The following is a 22,512-nucleotide window of genomic DNA, read 5'->3' on the forward strand; positions in this document are numbered from 1 at the left end:
AGACACAGTCAGAGACCTGCTGGTGAACATAGTGGAGCATTTAGCTAAAGGAACAGTAACATTTTCCTCGGTTGGTGGGGATCAAAAACACAGCTCAAAGAGAGTGAATATGGGATTAACATTCATCCAGCAACACGACTCCAAATGACTGTTGCTATGTAACTGCTGGATGTGTACAAGCAATTGTTTGGTGATGATATGCCATTGGAAAAGGTACAAACACTATGCCACCCGACAAGTACTTTGTTTTTACCGTAGCCATTAGGAGAGCTCAATCGGGCAAAAGGTCAATTAGCCTGAGGGAAGAGTGACAGGAGATCTGCATGACTTCACAAGGAACCCTGTGAAAATAAAATAAGATTGACATTTCAACACATTTAAATGTTAAGAATCATACAGTTTCAGACAAGTCTGTTGCCAATCACCCACAATGTAGCAATTACGTTTTTTCCATGACAACCCCTTCTCAAAGCTGCTCATGGAAAGTCAAGTTAAGTCAAGTACACATCTCTTAATTATGAAGCTCAGCATAATTTAGAGAAAACAAAATGAAACCAGTCGACAATATGTCACTGAATGAAACATTGTCATACAGTACTAGAATATAACTCAACTGCATTGCTCTCTGCACCTTCCCGGTGTTAACTGACATAAAGCAGGCGTCCTTGTTATTTCTATATTTTAGCATGTCATGTACACCACCTCATTAGTCTACAGCTGACGTCGTGGTGCTCTAGAGTAGATCCAGTGTTTAGCCAGTGCTTGTCGATGACAGATCCTTTATTACATACATATATGTTCTGTCTGGGCCCAAAATGCCCTATCAAGGCAAAACATGCACATAAATGCGAGATTGCAACTTTAAACACTCGTGAAACAAGACGGATTGCCCGTATATCGCAAACTCTGTTCTTCCAGAGAGCTGAAAGTCCAAATATTTACTTGTTCTATTAATAGTCACACACTGTTAAAGCAAAGAGTTTAAGAACAAATGTGGTAGTGATAACACTGACATCCACGCCTAAATAATCAGATCTGCTTTTGTTTTCAGAAGCTTTTGTTTCTCCATTTCTCTACCACACTCACATTGAAAGTAAATGCAAACCTCACCACTCACGGCATTTTTCTTTGTCTCACTGAGGTTTTGGCTTTTGCCGTCCCGCCGGTGGTGTTTAGCTGGCCTCTTGCTCCAGACAGAAGGCTTCCTCATGCTTTTGAGCAAAGCCAGGTCTAGTCTGGAGGTAAAAAAACAATCTCCTGTCTCCTACATTTTTTGTTTACCTTAGCAACCATCTATGTACAAACTGTATTTTAGATGCCATCAGCCCATAAAGCTGTCTGTGTATCATTGCCAAAAACACAGACACCCTTATTAAACCATCACCAATAATTTGAAATGTTACCAGAGGTGTCGTCTTTAAAGTGCTTTTGAGAATCAGTTGGCCTTCTTCTTAGCACACATCACCACTTTGGCATAGAGATCGCTAGTCAATAGATAATTGAACTAATGAGCAATCAAAGCATTTCCTGTTACCCTGATTTCTGATTTGATTATAGCCCAAAAATGATTTAGAGCAGTTTTCTGACACTTCTATTTTTCATGTCAACCTTTTGCAACCTGCAAATTTTGATTACAGTGCCATCTGTCACATCCATCCATGCTGCATAATGCATTTAACATTCTTCATGCTGGTGCAGAATGTTTTCTCCTGGCCTCCATTCAATGGAAGTGAAAGAAGACAAAGGTGAGCGGGGTCCTCTGTGGTACGTGGAGACAGCTGTAGAGCTCATTGATTTGATGAATAATTTCAGCAAAGCTATTACTCGAAATGGTCTGTGTTTGCTGCATCCACACTTAAAATCAAATTAAGTGCTGTGTGTTTTCTGTGGCTCCGCGAGAACTGTTACCAACACAATGGAATGCAAATTGGCCTCATTTAAATAGAGGGAATTTACACCTTCAGTCTTACCACAGAACGAGGTAAAGCTGGGAGGAGATGGACACCCGGGGCTCAGCAAATAGACTCTACCCTGTAGTGTGGAGGCTGGATAAGGAAGCACTTCCCTAACTTTTGCATGTCCAACAAGCACGAACAGAGCTTTATTAGATCACCAACCCCCATTAATAAGATAAGATAATGTCCACAAGAACTCCTTAAAACAATTGTTTATTGTTAGATAATACTAGGCTGTGAGCTTCAGAACCGTATTACAAAGTAAAAACAAATCAATTTCATGTAGTACATTCTCTTGCAGGAACAGTTAATTTAATATTAGTGGAATTACTATTTCCTAATTTTGTTTGGATCTCTTTCACTATCCACATGGACTTACTGTTTTCCTACTACAGATTTTTGGGAACAACTTGAATGAATTGAAGCCCTTGACCCAGTTTGTGACTCTTATGTATTATTATTATCTAAGCATCACATTCTCTAAAAATAAATACTGTGCAATTAAAAAAATCTGAGTGTCTACTAAATGCAATGCAGTTCTATTAGAATCCTCTTCTAAAAGGCCTCTTCTAACCATCTTGGTTCCCCCAAAAAATCTGTCAGGTGCAAGATGAAGATTTTTCCCTTGTTTCAAACAAAACAGCGATTGTGTTTTACAAAAAAGCAAGTAATACATCAAATATGCAACTTGAGAAAAGAGTTCGAATCTTGTATAAGAAGATTAAAAAGATCTCTTTAAGTTTTGTTGAACAAGTTCTGTGACAGGAATAACATGGTAATGCAGGAGACGGGCACCAATTAAGGTTTTTCCATTATGTTCTCTTGAATGGATATTTCATTATCATCATTTCTCAAATTCGCCTCAATTTACTAAAGGGAACGTCATTCATCCTCACCAGAGAGTCATATGTTCCCTGCACCACACTTTGGTACTGGAATGAAAGAAGGGCACCATAATACACTTTTATTCGGTGCAATTTAAATAATAAGAACTACTGTAAGAACCCGCAACCCCATGTGCCCATATGTCTGCTATATGTGTGCCTCCATTTACCATTCTGATATTCTTTTATGTATTTTGTTTTGACAAAGTAAGTAGAAGCGGGGGAGTAAAGGGGGAGGGGGCGGGGATAGGGAGGCTCCTGGAGAGTTTTTACACACTGTGTAATTAAGCTTTTTGACTGGCAGCGGAGTGCCAAAAGGCGCAGACGCATTCCGATTGGCTGAAGAGAACTTTACAATCCGCTCTTGTTTCCAAGCTCAGCACAGGCAGAGCGCTCTACCTCCTCGGACTGTCGCGGTAGCCAGACGGACCAAAGGGGCGCGAAGGGGGCTGCAGTCAGAGGAGAGTGCATCTGGTCTTTACCCTATCCAGAAACTAAACACGTTTTACGCGCATCGATCAGCAGAGCCAAGTCTCTTTTTTCACTTTGTTTCTACTCTCAATTTATTCATGAAGTAAGTGTTGTCTGAGCTGCGCCGAGCTGCACTCATATTTTTCTGCTGCTGCTGTTCCTGCAAAAAAAGAAAAACCACTCAAAAAACATGAGGTCTGCTTCTGATTCGTTCTGGAGGATGATCAGACTGGCTGCGACAGTGGCGCTTATGTCAGCATGCAGGGCGTCAGAGTACGAGTACCTCAGCTGGAGGTCGGACATGTACACCGGCGGACGCAGCTACGGCAAGCCTCCTCAGTGCGTGGACATCCCGGACGACCTGCGGCTCTGTCACAACGTGGGCTACAACCAGATGCTGCTGCCCAACCTGCTGGAGCACGAAACCATGGCGGAGGTGAAGCAGCAGGCCAGCAGCTGGGTGCCCCTGGTGCACAAGAACTGCCACCCGGGAACGCAGCTCCTCCTCTGCTCGCTCTTTGCGCCGGTGTGCCTGGATCGGCCCATCTACCCGTGTCGCTGGCTGTGCGAGGCTGTGCGGGACGGCTGCATTCCCATCATGGAGGCGTTCGGCTTCCCCTGGCCGGAGATGCTCACCTGCGACAAGTTTCCCCAAGACGATGTGTGCATTGCTATGACGCAGCCCAACTCGACCGAGACCACCAAGCCAACAGGTAATCCACAATTGACAGATCGGTTTCCCCGATAAAAAAGTTTTTAATATTACCCTATTATAAATGAAGCCAACATACCTATCGCATAAATGTTATCAGTGTTGAGTTGGGACATCTGTTGGTTTAATGCCTGGCTCAAGAGCACGTTACTGGTAGCTGCTGTTTTCTATGAATTGATTATTTTCCGTCTTATAAAATCTCAGAATATTGTGACAAACCATCGCACGTTGCCAACACCAGGGCTGTGATCGGGTTTTAGAAATGTCATGAGCAAGTTTTCCTGACACATATGCCTACCCTCCTCAGAAAATTGTAACAAGACACTAAATTACATTTTGGTTATCTGCTATGTTTTCTGTAAATTTTATTTCCCTGCATTGAGGCCTAAATTACATTTAGAAGCCTCCTCCACACTGCCACAAGTTAAAAGTGGCCTCAAAGTTGTCACATTTAAATATGTTATATAGTCTTAAATGAAGATAACCGGCAAATTCTCAATTTCGATCCATAAAGACAATGGGAACAGCAACATTTTTTGCATTTCTTGCTTGATAAATGACAAATTACAATTTATCCATAAAAAAAATATATTACTGATTACTGAGCCGTCAATAGGCTACAATACAGTCATTTGTGATTCTTAATATAACCAAACATTAAGTACCTAACTCTGAGTAACTACCTTACTGAGAAAACAAACAGCCACCACTTTGGCCCTGTGTAAAAGTTAACACCCATGTAGTTAAATGGGCTTGAGAATGTTGTTTCAGGTCTGAAGGTGTGTTTTCAGATACATATCCCAACACAAACAAACCAAATACAGGGGGGAAATTAGCTGTGACACCCTGGATTTGATCTAACTGTAACAATGTCAACCAACCTCCAACCCCCTTATAATCCTTAAAGAAAGTCTCATGGGGTTACAGTTTCTTTTCATCTCTAAACTGCCAAAATCCGCCTTCCATGTGAACGTGAAGTTGCCTTACTTGGAGTAATATATTGTAAAAGCTCTAACAGCTGGAAGTGATTAAGTCCAAGGTGTTTGTTGAGCTGAAGTACAATGCTGGGAGGAAGTCCAGCAACGAATACCTGCAACTATTAATTCCCATTTTGTAGTGCGCCATCACTGACAAAAGCGTTAAAACTGCCGAAAGATGGAAAAGACATAATTTGAAAAACACATAACGCTTGTTAAAATCCAGTCTGGAGGCTATCACTAATGGCTCCTTGGCTTCAGATTCCCCAAATATGTTGGCCCTGTGTGTGTTGGTATGAAACAGTAACAGAGTATGTAACAGAGTCCAGAAAAATGCTCTTCCAGCACAAACCCAATGGGCCAAGCTGACAAATACCAGAGAAACCTAAAAAATGAACAAGAGCAACAAGTCTGGGGAAGATAAAGCTCGGGCTGATTCAGAATAGTTTTGGTTTGAAGCTTTGGTTCGGTGTCCCTTCTGATTGCCTAAGTGAGGTGGACACCACCAGAAAAAAAGTACAACCACCTCATTCACTTTCACCATGAAATAGAGGTGGATTTCTATCATCAATAGAATCATGAAGTTACTTTTATTTCAATACTAAACTGTAAATACATCACTTGAGGACATTTTGGCAGTAGGGCATAAATGGGGGGACTGTGGTTCATTCAACGATTAGACAGTGCTCACTGTATCTGTAGAGTGAACATGTCCTGTGTAAATGCTGAGGCGGTGGTAGTTACTGACTGACATGGTGGTATGGACGGACAGTGGCCTGTTTGTCTTGAAAATACTCCTTTTTTCATGGTAAGAGGACCGCACAGAGCTCCACACTCTCCAGGCATCACCTGCTATCAATCGTCGTCAGCGCAGGTGATATATAAAGCCAGCGGTCTGCGGACAGGACACAGAGTCAGGCCTGCTACTGGGGAGGATCACAGGGTTTCGGTTTTCTGCTATCAATATTCCCCAGAAAGTATGAATATCTGACTTTCAGGTTGATGAAGACAAAACAAAAGCAGAGTAATCTTCTCAGTCATTCTCTCTAGTGATTGTAAATACAGGTCAGATTCCTTACCAGTTCATGGCTGAATACAGGTCGGTGGTAATTGATTTAAAGGAGAACCAGGCTCAAATAGGCAAAGGGACCCCGTGACTCTGTAAACAGTGTCTGTTTTCATAAGCTCTGCACACCTGGTTGTTAGTTTCACAAGCTTTCGTTAAACATATGTAATGGACAACTGGCAGCCACCCCCCACCCCCACTCAATCAAGCCAGGTTTACGCTGTGACATTGAAATGCATTCAGTTTGAACAGTTTGCTGCAGGATGTTGCAATTGCATTGCAGGTCCAAGTTTGTTTGGAAAGTGAATTCAGCTGTTGAGCAGAAGCGATCATTTGTGGTAGTACAAAAAAATTGAAAAATCATGTTGGTAAAATATTCACAGATATGCCTCTAGACTGAATTGCTTTTTGGCAAAAACACATTTTGGCTCTTTCTCTTCTGTCTTCTTTTTTGGCTGTGGGCCGGCTATTAATATCTTTTTTTTGAATGTCAGAGCATTCCTTCAAGCTTGGATTGAATAGAATTACTATTTATTCCTTCCACATTTCAAATCTTTTTTTATGCATTTAAGGTGTATACATTGCCTTTGAGCTTCATGGAAAGCTTCATTAGAAAACTGTCTAAATGTAGCACCGAGTGAGGAAGAGTGTTTACTGCAGCCCTTAGTTACAGCTGGCTATAAAAGCTGAAGACATTCCTCACTGAGGTCAGGTCATCAGAGCATACGAAGCCCAAGAGACCAGACACTAGATAGGATCTCTGGGTGCAGAGAGGTTAGGTGTGTGCAGAAATGTTAGATTGGAATTTAATGGCAATGAAGGTATCTTTTTTATTAATTGGTTTAATTCCCTGATCATTTCAAATAAGAAAGTGTTTTTTTCCCTCTTGAATCTCTCTTTGTTTTTTTAACCAAAGGGTGGGTAATGATGTGAATAATTCCATGTAAATGATTCATTGCTGGTATCGCTTCAACTTGCACTTTATATTTTGCCTTTTTCCTCTGATTTTCCACAGGTTTCTCTCCCGTCTGCCCTCCATGTGACAACGAAATGAAAACAGACGCCATGCTCGAGCACATGTGTGCCAGCGAGTTTGGTAAGCGTTCCTCTTAACACCCATTGCGCCAACACAACATGCAATTGACATACCCCACTCAGATACGCCTAACATATCACAACGCTCCATGAAATCAAAAGAGCAGCATGAGACAGCAGTTGTAGCTTCCATCTTCAAGCTTTTAAACAGTCTATAAATCCGTAACAAAGTATGTAAAGCTGCATTTATTCCATAAGTACAACCAGTTTCTGACCATAATTGGTCATTTTCACCCCAGGGAACTCTATAGAACTTCATACATTCCAGCAATGTTCTTGGTTGGATTAATGAAGAAGTGCTTATGTTACATGTGAGGTATTATCTCTTGGTCAAATGTACCAGGCCTGTCTGGTTTGGTAGAGGATGATGGTATGTGACTAATGAATTGGGGTTATTAAACTTTTTATATGGCAGGTCCTAGCAGTGCTAGAGTGGGATGTTTGTTCCGCAGTCTGGATGGGCTGTTGTTGCAGAATACCTTCTGCACATGGGGGCATTAAATGTGTTTCTAAATAAAGAAATGTTTTAAAGTAGGGTTGTATGCAGGATCCATAGTCAGTGTATTCCTATTACCTACAGTAGATTGAGGTCGGCATACCCTAGTTTGGACAAACAGACTGGAGTATCGGCACGAAACGAAAATAATTTAGGCTACTGCTGTGGACGGGGTCAGCAGCAAATCATATTTTAGCCACCTAAGAAAATCATTATCAGTGTAAGTGTAGGCTATTTAGTTAGTTCATTCATTAAGTTTTTCACCACTTTACCTTGCTGTCAGACAGCCCTTTTCAACAGGGAATGAAGGGGCCATATATGCTCTCTTTAAAGCCACCAGACTTATTTATAAAAAAACTTTATTTTACCAACAAGTTGTTGATCTACCACAGTGGTAAGCGCAACAGGACATGTCTTCTGCTCAAGTGATGGTTGCTCTTAAAATTTACTGCCCTTCTAACCCACTGCATGTCATGCTAGGCTATTGTTGTTGTCTTTGCTAATGCAAAATGGGGAAACAAATAATGAGACATAACTATCTGAGAAGTAAAGTGTGGAAGCATTTTGACTGCCTTACAGTAACGTTAACTTGTCACTCAGGAGGCCCCGCTGATGATCAAAAGTTGCCTGTTTAAAAAGTCTATGTCTCAACGACACATTCATCTTAATAACTTTGAAGGTGGTTCATGGCCTCTAAAAGCTTAATCTTAGGTTTCATGGGAGAAATGTTGCAAAAAGGGAAAGTAAAGGAAGTCAAGAAATATTTGAATATTCAAGAGTTATAAGAGATAACTTTTGTAAAAATATTAATTTCAATAGAAAGTCCAACTGGATTGTAAACCAGAAAGAAAACAACATTGACAAACCAGGAAAGAGGGAACATCTTAAGCTGATGGGGGTACACATTTTTGCACGAGAAACCCAGTATGATTTCAATGTCTTGAGTTCAATTAAAAACACAGACATCAACTAAATTGCAGTAAGGATGACTGGATGCAGACAAGTTGCAAGATGTTAGGCTTTCATTTGTATTCCCTGGCTTGACTAAAAGTTGTGGCAGCTTGAATTCCATGTGCCATTCTGGGCAAACATAGACATGATGTCTATGTTCTGTCTATGATGTAGCAGACTTCCCTCAATGTTCTCAGGAAAATGTAAAAGTTACATTTGTTTAATGAATTCCCATGATGTTTATAGTGCGGTGATAGGGCTCGCTCTTTTTTCAGTCTGCATACAGGTTTGCCAAGAGGAGATTGTCACATTATTGGCTTGTTTCATCTCAGATGAAGACAGATGTTGTTTTGGCCGCTTGTCATAAGCCCCTTGACCGGCTGACATGTGAGGATACACAGACAGTTTTAGTACCAGACTGATGATGAGACCCTGTGTGGCTTATGTTGCAGGTTTGAACCCACAATGGGCCAGCCTCCTCTGGAATGCAACAAACATATCTGTAATTTCAGCGTGGTGTAGGAGTTGATTACAGCGGGTTAACATTTAATGCACAGAGATAGCACCACTGGTTGTATCAACATTGGGGCTCGAGATTTGTTTGTTGCTTTTTCCAGTTGGCCAATGGAATTCAGTTTTATATAAATATATCTGACAGCATCAGAAGTCAAACATGAGTAAATGTTTTGTCTTGAGAAAAAAGAAAATATGCAGATTGAAAAAAAAAGCCTAAGCTTTAATCATGACTTTTATCCCACCAACGAAAGATTAGACCACCATTGTTATTTCATTCTGCTACTTTTGAGTTAACTGAAAGCGGACAAACGCGGTGCGTAGCAGCAGTAATAGGAGCAGACATACCAGTTGATTTTTTTTTGTTAAGACCACAAAATAGATATGATAGGTACATTTCTTGCTCTTCACCATGGAACACGGGGATGGAAAACCACAAAGAGTCTCGAGGAAGGTATCTGTGGCTTGCACCGAAGTCTTTATTAATCTGCTGGGACCAATCATTTGTAAACTATCCTGGCGGTGAATTGGCGTTTTTGTCCATTGAAAAACTCACTTACTGGAAGTTGCAAAAGTTCTGTTCTCAGTTTAGGTAACAGTTAAGTGAGAAGTAGTTTCTTTGTGATAATGCCCTTTCTATTATTTGACGCCCTGCATAATTGCTTCCCATCAATTGCTCAAGCGCATTCGACTTTTTCTTGCAGTTTTATCATGACAAAAGCAAAGAATGCTGCGGCAAGACAGCTTTTGACTTAAGGTGGTTGGAGGTGAAATCGTTTTCGCAGAGGAGGAAAGAATCTTGTAAGTTAGATGTGTGTTTTGAAGCTAATATCAGACTTGCTGTAACAACTAACAGGTTTCCAGTCTAGCACTTTTCTTAAGTGAGGACTGAGACTCCCTTATGAATCTCCTTCTAACAAACACACACACATGCCTACACACACACATCCTATTTTGAGCGGCACTCCTCTGGTAACAGATTTACAGCTCATCCCACCCAACACTTTGTTCCCACCGCAATTTATCTTTGTGTTTCAGGTTTTACGGTGCCTTATTGTCCCAAAAAACTCCAGCGCCCTTCAATTTAATCTCTCCTCTGCCTCGGACAGCTCACTTTGTTGTCGTTGCCAAATTGCTCCTTTCCTTTGCTAATGCTGTAAACAACAGGGCAGCCCAGCATTGATCATTTCAGATTATCAGATCACTTGTGTTTATATTATTGTGAATGGGGAGCAGTACACACCCTCCTGCTGGGTTTATGACTCCCTGGGAGCTGGAGGACCTGTTTGTGCCTCTGAACCAGCGGAGGAAATCAGGTCGGGGGTCAGGGAAATCCGAACCAAATAACCATTGTAACATTGGATTATTTGCTAGAATTTTTTTTTACAGTCGTACATAAAAACCTTAAACTAGTTAAATTAGGCATTACAACTAAATTCACTAAATTCTACAAAACAAGAGCTTAAACTTAAACTCATGATGTTGACAATAGTTTACATAATACATATATATAGAGATAATATTTTATTATTTCATGCAATATTCTGATTTCCTATTTAATGATTCCAAGAAAATTGTAATCAAAATGTAGCAAAATGAGTAACTAAGGTTAACGGCTGAATTTTAGGGTTCACAGGGCAAAAAGGTTAGGAACCATTTGTCTAAATGATAGAAATGCATTATATTTTCTCAGCAGATCAGATGTTTGTATGTAAGATGATATTCCAAGTAATTATTAAATAATTATGAGATAAATATGGTTATAGCTAGAAAGTAGACGAATGGAATTTCTCAAGTTAAAGGTGCTAAATTCAGAGCTATTTTCTTCAAACAGCAAATAACATGGCGATGACTGAGCCAGCAGCTTGCAGCAAATGGTGGTAACGAAGCTAACAGTGTATAGAAGGCTAGGGCTAGCAAACAGTGTTTACCTGAGGAGGAACTGGAGGTTTGGCCTTGAGAGACAGCAACAACGCTGTGAGTTGGGACGGCGTTATCAGCGGTAACCGCCATATGAGCAGTTTAGAGCGGCGGCCATTAGCTTACAAACATGCACTAAAAGGCACTATTGGACGGCCTGGCTATGTTAAGAAAGCTCCAATTACAACACACAGAGAAGAAGACCTCATTTACACACTGATGATTTAGTTATAGTGCCTCAAATTGTATCTCAATGTAGTCAGTTGCTTTATTGATACTGCAGAATAGCTTTTAATCAATAACTTTAAAGAGATTTCAGCTGCTTTTACTAGAATGTTTGAATTTTTGACTGGTTCAATCACATGCCTTTATTCTCTAAGTACAATAACCCTATGTTGGTCAAACCAATGCAGAAACAAAGGCAGTTTACTGAGCTTTATAGTCCTTGTTTGGTACATCCTGCACAAGGAAAATAAATAAGCATACAGATGGAACAGCAACACAATTTAAGACCAATTACAGCAGGGGTCTCCAGCAAGTAGCTTGCTCGCTACCTGTTTCCGAGTGGATCGATTCAAAGAATATGTACAAAGATGTAATAACACAAAATAATAAAAAAAACTTTTACCCATTAAAATTCATCAGCTGTTCCAAACGAGTTTTAAGTTTGGTTACAGTGATGCCGTAACATTAGGCTTTTTTAACAGACTAGCAAGCATACACTAGATTTGACCATGACTGCAGAAAATAGCCAGGCCAATAAAAGGCAAAAAATATACTGTTTTCATGAGGTATGCCTTTTTTTTTTTTATTCACAATTGTCACTGACAGATATGTGTGTCTCGTATGTGGTTCAAGCATGTAAATCAGCAACATATCTACATACAACTATTTGTATCATAACTTGTTACACGCAACCTTATTTTTTTCAAAATAAGGTTTAGGAAAGATCGTTGTTTGGGTTAAAATAACCGGTTTCATAACAAAGTACAGAAGTTACGTGACCGAAACATCAACATTGATTTCTAGTTTCACGTAATTCACTATTTAATAAAGGCTATGACTGAAGCAACTGAAACATTATTAGAGGACCATAAAAGTAAGACAGAAATTATGTCTGCTATTAGCAATGAAAATTTGGTGATAAGAGAAGATCCCGCTACGCTCATTTTGTCAAATTAGTGGAGTAGTTGGAGACCCCTGACCTACAGGATGGATTTTCACGTTGCAGTGAAAATAGTTGTTTGCTTTATTGCACGTTGAAATTATGTGTAGAAACAGGGACAGCTTCACCAACTGTTAGCAAAGGACAGCATTGTTAAAGCAGTTCAATTATTTGGTGTTAACTCCTCACTGTATGCAGTTGCTGAAGAGATTAAGCTCCCAAACAACACAAGGTGCAAAGAAAGTTCATGGCATCAAAGGATTATCCAGGATGGAAGATTTATTAAGATGAAGTCCTTTCAGGGCTGGGCCAGGGTTTCTCTTTTATGACTCACTAACTATGAATGCTGCCCATTTTGATTTCACCAAACACTAAGCCTCCTCACAGAGGCCATTTGAAAGACTAGAGACAGGGGATAAAAGTCTTAATCCTTAGCATGTGCACTCTTAATACTGGGAAAAACAGGGCAGCTCTTTTTTACACTTTCATTTGCAATGGGAGATACTTGCGCCAAGGAAGAGATTCGACGTTGGAAGCTTTTTAAAGTGCCAAATCATTTATGTCAAGCACAATTCTGTAAAAATAGTTAAAGGTTTATCCAGATCTTTGCTGGAGTGTGAAAATGATTCATGCTCAATCAGTCTGTTCCCTGCAATGTAGAGGTTACAAGACTTTGTCTCTGATTTGACTCGTGATTAATCCTGACTCACACTCTGTTTCAGAAGGGAATCTGGAGGAAACAGAGAGATTAGAAGATTAAATAGAGTTCAGTGAACGATAAGGAGTATGGTCAATCTGAAAACTAGTCTGAGAGTCAGAGGGAGGTAAAAAGCAAAATCTAGAGGTGTGCACTGGTTTATTGCTATACATTATTTTCATTGAATAAAAACGGACTTAATGCCTTAACAAACGGGTGCATGAAACTAATCATACCTGCACGATGCAAATTTGCGACAGTTGCAGAACTTTTTAATTAAAGGTTTGATTAGATATGTGCAGGCAGAAGACCTACCACCCAGATTCTATTGACCCAGAGCAGAAACCCTGCGGTCTGTCTGAGGTAAATTAGTGTATAGCCAAAGATACTGTAAGCTTTTTCAATCAGCGAAAAGCTCTAAGTGATTTAGGATTCCTCCTGGTTAACAGTTACACAGTGTTATTGCGTTTGGATTTTATGTGAAAGATGAGAATGAAAGGAGTTGATGTGGTATGTGCTGCCTTTGTCATGATCAAAAGGAGTAATCAAAGTGTGATTCTTTAAAAATTGAATGATGTAATGATGTGGGAATTAATGGCATGAATTATTTTTTTTAAATCTTCCCTCATTAGACAGATCTGCATATTTATGTGTGTGGAAAAGACAGATAATGTAGCAGAGCATGACTCAGTTAGCGTTTCTTATGGTATTATTTCAACCCTTTCTTATTCCCAACTCGTCACATATTGACCATTTGTCAGGATCCCTTGGCATCACTTCTAAGTTAGATTTAGTAAAAGATCATAGTTGAAACAAGTACGTTTATTGGGGATGGAATGAAATTGCAGTAAATGCAAAATATTTTTGAAGGTTTACTTTTCAACTGTAAAATGTCACATGCATCTCCTCTCCAAGATTTCAGTTGGTTGGTTTTAATTAAATATAATGTGGAGCCATGTTTAAAGCTATGTTTGTATGTGTTGTATCTGTTGTATGTGTTTAAAATGTGACCATGAGGGTTAGTTTAGGGTACATTTCAAAAATGATTTGAGTCCAATCTCCAAAATATCATCAATAGAGAGAAAATACTCTGCCCATCGCGTTGATATATTTGTTATGTTTGAAATGTGACCACAAGATCACTTGAGAATGAAGAGCTATCGCTCCTCATCTCTGTTTCTGAGACTCATAGGTCACACACACACACACGCACACACGCACACGCACAGGCACTGCGTGCATGCGTTCATGCTTCTGTGCGTGTGTCACTGGTTGCCATGGTGAGGGAGCACCTGGGTGAACTAATTAAGAGAGGGGAGAGCAGACACTGATTTTGAACAAAACTAGCTGTCAAACTCCTACCTACAATCGTAAAACCATAATTCTAATGGAAAAAATATTGTCATGTTCTGAAAGCTAACACTCTGACGAACGCAGAGATGTACTTTTTATGTTTGTTGTTTTAAAAAATATGAGCTTCAGAGCAGGTTAGAAAACTGGTACCATCTGCTTTCTTTGAGAAATTGTCGTCAGAATTAACATGGAGTCTAATGGAGCAGTTGGTTGGAGTTCATGTTGCTTTCAGGCACATGGAGTCAAATGTGTAAGACTGTTGGATTCCATACTGTTAGTAGGAGACACAATGCGTGTCTGCCTGCTTGCGTGCGTGTGTCACTATTTGCCATGGTGATTGGAGCACCTGGGTTTAGAGGCAGACTGATTAAAAGCTTGGAGTGGACAGTGATTTTGACCAAAACTAGTTGTCAAACTCCTGCCCCTGATCGTAAAACCATGAGTCCAATGGACAATATATGGATATCTTCCAAAAGATAACACTCTTACGAACGCAGATATGTACTTTTTATGTTTGTTGTTTTAAAAAATGTGAGCTTCAGAGCAGATTAGAAAACTTGTATTTTTTCTGTTTTCTTTGAGAAAATTGTCTTCAGATTTAACATTGAGTCTAATGGAGCAGTTGGTTGGAGTTCATGTCGCTTTCAGGCTCACAGAATCAAATGTGTAAGGCTGTTGGATTCCATAGACACATGTCTACAACCAGCACAATATTTCCTACGGTTTGATCAGAAGAAAATTGTATAAGGAGTGGAATTGTTCCGTGCAATACACACCCATTATAAACTCTGAAACGGTCTGAAAAAAGCATAAAAGTTAAACGGTGTAAATGCTGAAAAGTTTAAAAGATATTAAAGTGCTGAATCATCAGCTTAATAGTTGAAGGTTTTCTCAACTTTTTAAAGTTTAAATTGTGTCTGTAGCTGAAAATATGCAGAAGCCTTGAGCTTTCAAAGTTGAAAAAGTTTAAGAGGATTTGAAGATTTTCTCCATAGACATCCCATTCAAAAAAAAGCTTAATCATATTAAAAGTTTAAGGGTTAGAAACAAGACAAGTCTTTGCATCCATGTCCTGAAAGAGCTGAATAATTTGATAGTTGAACGGTTTCTGTAGCTGAAAGTATGCAGAACTAGTTGAGTGCCAAAAAACGTACGGAAGAAATATAATAATAAGAAGAAGAAGAACTAGAAAATTCCGCAAGAACTTTTGACTGTGTGGCTGCTACTGCCCGAAGACTTTGCATATATTAACAGTTCTGAGACAGCTGTATCAATGGGGTTCATTTAGGGTTAGTTTGGGGTTCATTTGAGGTACATTTGAAAAAAGAAGTAAGTCCAATCGCATAAATAATATTATCAACAGAGAGATTGAAAAAGAGAGAGAGTGAAAGAGAGAGAGGGTGAGTAAGTGAGAGTGAAAGAGAGAGAGTGATCTTGTGAGAGAGAAAGAGAGAGAGAGTGATCTAATAAGAGAGAAAGAGAGAGAGTGATCTAGTGAGAGAGAAAGAGAGAGAGAGTGATCTAGTGAGAGAGAAAGAGAGGGTGAAAGAGTGAGTGAGGGGGAAGGAGAGAGATTGAAAGAAGAGAGAGGGTGCGTGAGTGAGAGATAGAGAGAGAGAGAGAGAGGGTGAGTGAGTGAGAAAGAGAGTGAAAGAGAGAGTGAGAGAGAAAGAGAGAGAGAGAGAGAAATGGAGAGAGAGAGTGAGTGAGAAATAGAGTAATACACACACACACAGTCTCTCTCTGTCAATCAAATGACCAAGTTCATGAAGACCGCCTTTCTCACAGAGTTAAATCCCAATAAACAATCTTATATGTCAGCCATTTTGTCCTGCTTAACCAAAGCTATCACCATGCTAGCATCAAAATCCCTACACTGCGCCTCCTCTCCAAGACTTGGTTGGTTTTAATTAAATATAATGTGGAGCCATGTTTAAAGCTATGTTTGTATGCGCTGTATGTGTTGTATGTGTTTAAAATGTGACCATAAGGGTTAGTTTGGGGTATATTAAAAAAATTATTTGAGTCCAATCTCCAAAATAATATCAATAGAGAGAAAAGACTCTGCCCATCGCGTTGATATATTTGTTATGTTTGTGGTGTTTGAAATGTGACCACGAGATCACTTGAGAATGAAGAGCTATCGCTCCTCATCTCTGTTTCTGAGATTCATATGTCACACACACACTGCGTGCGTGCGTTCATGCTTCTGTGTGTGTGTCACTGGTTGCCATGGTGAGGGAGCACCTGGGTGAACTAATTAAGAGAGGGGAGAGCAGACACTGATTTTGAACAAAACTAGCTGTCAAACTCCTACCTACAATCGTAAAACCATAATTCTAATGGAAGAAATATTGTCATGTTCTGAAAGCTAACACTCTGACGAACGCAGAGATGTACTTTTTACGTTTGTTGTTTTAAAAAATATGAGCTTCAGAGCAGGTTAGAAAACTGGTACCATCTGCTTTCTTTGAGAAATTGTCGTCAGAATTAACATGGAGTCTAATGGTGCAGTTGGTTGGAGTTCATGTTGCTTTCAGGCACATGGAGTCAAATGTGTAAGACTGCTGGATTCCATAGTGTTATGGCTGCGACTGGGACAAGTTTATCTGCAATTTGAACCTGAAGAGTGAAAATTGTGGGAATTCTGGCAATTTTAAAATATTTTTTTCACAAGATATTGAAGCTCCTCTCACTCTAACTATGACATCACGTGGTCTAGGTCTGAACATTCCATCCAATACACACCCATTGTAAACTCTGAAAAAGGCAAGTATGACGAGTCAGTCTGGGCCCAAAGTTGAGTGCTTTTAAGCTCTCTCCATGCCCAAAACGCATTCATCTCTATGGGGAAATTTCTCGCCGTTTTCCCCGTTCCCGTGGAAACCGCTGGGCGAATCTCTGAGAAGAGAAATACCACTCGATTCCCGACCAGGCCGCACGTTTTGATGTATTTTTGACGCATGTGCTTGCAACGCTGCGGCAAACTTTTGTACGGAAGAAGGAGAATAAGAAGAATAAGCCCGCAGGATTATATACTTTGTGCTGTTGCACAAGGCTTTACAGCCTTGTTGCTACACAGCCACACAGAATAAAAAACAACTTTATATGACAGTGAAGGGCTGGGCAAAATATAATCTCAGATTATATAAATTTGTCTACTGTGAGAACCATCCTGTTTATGCCCTTTATTATCACTGGTGTATTACACTGTTGTGGACAAGTCAAGGATCTTTGCATCAGTGTGGTGAAATACTTATATTTTTCAGGTATTTATTTTCCTGGATTTGCAAAACAACATGCATTCCTTTCTGGTTATTTTATCAATCAACAATTTTCCAATTGATTTCCCCCAAAATATATTATCTCACAATATACATGGATGTAAATGTACAAGATAAAGAGTTTCATTAGTAATGTACTGTAAATGTAAATGGGCGAGTCTTGCTTTGGATAATGATAGTCACCCAAAAAGTCAGCATTTAGCACTGGGGTAAGTAACCAACTACTATCTAACTAATGCATGATTTAAATATCCTTTTTCATTATTTAACCATGACAGTCTAACAGAGTTAAATTTCACCAGATGATTCTTGATTCTTTTTAATTGTAGTGTAGAAAGTCAGTCATGCCTTGTTTCATTTTGCTAGCTCTAAGGGGGACACACTGTGAATGTCAATAAAATATGAACTGGCTGTCTTTAGAGGCAGCTGTGATTAAATCACACATTTGTAGAAGAACTTATCCACCTTTAAGCACGATCTAACAGTTTCTTTTTTTGTTTTTTTTATACCTTTTCTTTAACGACAGCTTTCAAAACCAAGATCAAGGAGGTAACGCGAGAAAACATGGACCGCAAGGTGATACTGCAGAAGAGGAAAAAGATGTTGAAAGATGGCAGCCTGAAGAAGAAGGACATGAAGACGCTGGTGTTGTACCTCAAGAACGGCGCAGACTGCCCCTGCCAGCAGCTGGACAACCTGGGAAACCAGTATCTAATCATGGGCCGCAAAGTGGATAAGCAGTACCTTCTCACGGGCATCCACAAGTGGGATAAGTCCAGCAAAGAGTTCAAAAAAGCCATCAAGAAACTTAAAACCTACAAATGCCCCGCCTTTGAGAATGTCTTCAAATAAAATTACCCCTGCCACCACTTTTGGTCACATCACATCCTACATATGAACTTGCACAAGTATTAAAAATCCCAAACTCTGCTTTCTATTTTCCTGTTTATATATCTATCTTTCTATATTTACAGATGTTTGAGATGTCCATAATTAAGTTTTAGTTGATTGTGGTGTGTGATGACACCAAAAAAAAGGGTTGGGTTTCTTTTTTATCTTCCTCTTAAAGAAAAGGACATCGTAGTAAAAGCCCTTCCTCAATGAAAAAAATGTCCCTATATGAAGATAACGTGTTACATTTTCACTCAACATGTCAGTAGATCTTGCTTTAAGGGATGGTTGAACTTTTTTAAAATACGCTTTTGCTTTATTAATGAGAAAAAAAAAAGGATTGATACCACTCTTAAATCTGTACCATAAATCTGAAGCTAGAATCAGCAGGTTGTTAGCTTAGCCTACCATAAGGACAAGAAGTAGGGGTAAATAGCTAACCAGTCTCTGTCCAGTAGTACAAACCCATAAATTGTAGTGTTTTTGTACAGATTTAACAAATTCAATATTGTGTTAATAAGTGAGCTTTAGAGCTGCTGGTACACACATTTTTTGGACCGAGCCAGGCTTGCTGTTTCTTTCTGCTTCAAGTCTTATTGCTAATATAGGCTAACCATCTGCTAGCTCTAGCATGAAAGTGGTATTTATCATCTCCTCTCAGCAACAAAAAAATTTCAACATCTCTGTCATTGTGAACATGTAATAATAAATCATAAAAAAGTTATTAGTCAACAGAATTGGCAGTTACAGGTACAAACTGTGGGCTATAGCAGCTCGACATAGGGTTCCTGTTGAAAAACGTATTGACTGCTTGATAAGAGAGTGTCAAACTAAAGACTGCACTTGTATTTTTTTATAATTTCCTATTAATTTCTTAATTTCATTGTTACATTTATTTTTATTATTTGAAATATCTTAAGATAACAACCACCGCTCGGCATCATGAATTAACAATTAGGTCTTTGAGACAGTTATCTTAAATTCTTGTTGCGCACTGTCAAATGACTTGGCTAAATATTTTTTTTCTTTACCACTTCTGTCTCTCTACATCCAGACTTACTGCAGTAATCAGTATTCATTGGTAATGGAGAACTCCTTGTAGTCATACATGCTTTAAAAGTGCGAAAGTTATCAAAGTGCAAATATTCTTTTTTGTTCTCATTTCGGTCTGGATTGTTTTTCTCAACTGTTGTTGGTCTTTTTTTTTTAGCACTACTTTGTTTCAAATTTGAATGTCAACAGTGCATTGCTGCCTATTACATGTAGATACACATTTTACATAAATATGGAAAAGTGAATGGTGTCCCATATATTTTTATAATCTTTGCTCACATATTTGTATCGACATGGCAATGTTGGTTGGTTGGTAGGTCCAACACTTCGACCCAAATATTTCACCAACTACAGGATGAATTGTCATGATAAGTTGGTCCTAGATGGTGGATCCTAACGATGTAAGTGATCCCATGACTTAGCAAAAGCATCAGGCATAAGTTGTGCATCACCTTCAATGAAAAACTGATGATTTTTTGGTCATCCCATTGCAGCTTTTTCATGTCAAATCAATTATTGTAGAGGCAATCTCTTAAAGGCACCTATAGAATAAAAGAAAATACAGCATGTATATAAAAGTTCATTTTCTTATGTGTGCACGATAGCTACAGCATCTTAAAACTCTTTTATTACCGTGAACCATCAGTTTGATTACCAACAGCCAGCTTCTGCTATGACAATAATGTAACTTTTTTTTCAGCTGTGGCAAACTAACATTGTAAGGCTTTTTTGGAAAGATAAAATATGGCTTTCCCAGAGAGCCACAGCGCAGGATCTCTCACTTTTGCATGATTTTATTGCTTCCCCATCTCATTGAAGTGTTCAATGTTGTTTCACAGGCTGTTGGTGCCTCGGTAAGTGGTGTGTAAATGCCTATCCCGAGATATACATCATAAACAGTCCATGCCAATAGTGAACTCCAATGCTTTCATAACCAAATGATCGCGCTGTCAACATTTTAAGATTTGTTTTCACAAAGTCTGCAGATGGATATGGTTTCCATGCTGAACAGGCACGACTTTCCCCATTTCATTTTATTGGATTCATGAACAGTAAAATGTAAATTACAGAGGCAGTTTGTATTTTCCATGCACAAGAAACAGATTTGAGTAACCCAATGATGAATCTTTTAATTTAAATACTTTACGAGCTGAAATCCATCATGTCCGTGCAACAAGCGTAAACAACAAGACATGAAACCATTCTGTCAGAAGAAAAGGCTTGTTAAAGACCAGGAAGTATCAAACGGACCAATGTCTTGCGCCATCTGGTTCTAGTATATTTTTGGTATTGGAAAATATATCTCAGATGTGGACATTGCTTTCTGGTCATTACTTTGGATAGGAAAGTATTCAATTATCCCTCCAATATTAATAGCACACACTTGATTTCATTCTGTGTGGTGACATGCTACTTAGTTGACAACTGGGAAGTCTGATAGGTCAGAGAAAGACAGACAAAAGCTAATGCATGGGCTGATATAATACGAAAGACAATATTTAAACAAAAGTTCAGTGTTACTGATTCAGATAACACTTCTGACTGTCCACCTTAGTCTGCTTCATTAGATACACAAGATTATTTTCTTCTGCTGCATTTCTGACAATTCTGGGAACCTTGGGAACAAAAAGCTGTTTCCATTAACACCGGTAGCCAGACTGAGATTTTCATTTCCACACTCGACTTGACTCTAGTCAACTCACTTTGTACCATGCAGGTAAGGAAAGATATCGTTAGGATTTCATAGATAATATTTCAGCCAAGACAAAAAAAGATAAGTTAACAATAATTTTAAGATCCATGGCAAGCTAAGTGGCAAGCTAAGCGAAACAGTTAGAATACATACAGACAGCTTTTGATTTAGCTCTTGTTGTATCATTGGCTTATTTCCTCGGTTGTTTAAAAAATGATGGTGGATGAGAGACTGCGGACAAAGCAGATTGAAATATCAGTTGCCGTAGTTATCTGCAGTTCCTTGTCTCTGATCTGCCGTTCCCTGACTTTTCTGTGTGCGTGCGTGTGTGTATGTGTGTAGTTCGAGGAGCTCAGCCACGAAACAGAGAAGAGGAGATACTGTAGCGTGATAAATAATTATACCAAAAAGTTAAAAAAGTTTATTAATTTAGCTCCAGTGCCTGTTTAATACCAGGTTTTGATCCATCCTTACATCCACACAGGTACATTTCTAGATTCTGTTTTCCACTGCAGATTGTGCCCAACGATGCAGGCAGGATCCTTAAATAATAATGGAAATTACTGAGCCTGTTTTTTCTTTAATAGAACAATATTTGTGAACCTCTTTAAAATATTAAATCTTCAGTAGGAACCAATAGAGCGGAGTACAGAAAGTACCGATAAAAGGACTGAAGAACTTTATTCTTCTAACTTAAAAGTGTGCAGATGTTATTTTGTCCACACTATTCACAAGTGTTGAAAGCTTTTCCATACAGTTTTAGAGGTACTTCCTACAAAAACTTTATCCCCCAAACATTTCAGAAAACTGCTGCCCAAAGACTTGTCCGACCGCAAGATCACAGTGAATGCAGTTTGTGACTAATAACTCCATTCCAGAGAAGGATCTAATTACCTCTCTTTCTCCCCTCTGCGTTTCAAAGGCACATCTGGAGAACTTTTGGACACCACTGTCTATTTAAGATGCAACTCCAAATCCTCACATTAACAATGTTAGGAGGAAGGAAACAATAAAGTGTTATAAAAACCTATAGTGCAATATTGGCGGTAAACTTTCGTAACATGACTTCATTTTTATTTTATTTCTCCTCACCAGGTCCAAATGTTTGGCTTTATGGATCTCTGAACCATGGCTGAGTCTTGAGGTTTTAAAAAGTGAGGCACTTCTCTGTTATTATGTATATGCCTTCAATGCTGCTGCCATTGCCCCTTAACTGCTATAAAAGTTTCCTTTGTATTCAACGGTATAGCTGTATTCTCTGTTTTATGCTGCACCACCAGTAGCCAGCAATTCTAAAGGATAATATAGGAGGATTTTGTCAAGGCAGCTCAGTCAA

General features: G+C 39.2%; 1 protein-coding gene across 1 annotated transcript; it reads left to right on the top strand.

Moving 5' to 3' along the window:
- The first annotated feature begins 3,247 nt into the window (after positions 1 to 3,247).
- On the top strand, positions 3,248 to 20,043 carry sfrp1a (secreted frizzled-related protein 1a). The gene is made up of 3 exons (XM_054611149.1): positions 3,248 to 4,023; positions 7,081 to 7,161; positions 18,066 to 20,043. The coding sequence occupies exons 1-3, from the start codon at positions 3,501 to 3,503 to the stop codon at positions 18,389 to 18,391; spliced, it is 930 nt and encodes a 309-aa protein (XP_054467124.1). The 5' UTR covers positions 3,248 to 3,500; the 3' UTR covers positions 18,392 to 20,043.
- The last annotated feature ends 2,469 nt before the right edge of the window (positions 20,044 to 22,512 follow it).

The sequence above is a fragment of the Anoplopoma fimbria genome, chromosome 13, assembly GCF_027596085.1.
Source record: "Anoplopoma fimbria isolate UVic2021 breed Golden Eagle Sablefish chromosome 13, Afim_UVic_2022, whole genome shotgun sequence".
Classification (NCBI taxonomy): domain Eukaryota; kingdom Metazoa; phylum Chordata; class Actinopteri; order Perciformes; family Anoplopomatidae; genus Anoplopoma; species Anoplopoma fimbria.

What these genes read in the sequence shown, in the direction of transcription:
- sfrp1a (XM_054611149.1), top strand. Translation starts at nt 3,501, where the DNA reads ATGAGGTCTGCTTCTGATTCGTTCTGGAGGATGATCAGACTGGCTGCG. An exon ending in CGAGACCACCAAGCCAACAG is followed by an intron (nt 4,024 to 7,080) that starts GTAATCCACAAT and finishes GATTTTCCACAG; the next exon opens with GTTTCTCTCCCGTCTGCCCT. An exon ending in CATGTGTGCCAGCGAGTTTG is followed by an intron (nt 7,162 to 18,065) that starts GTAAGCGTTCCT and finishes CTTTAACGACAG; the next exon opens with CTTTCAAAACCAAGATCAAG.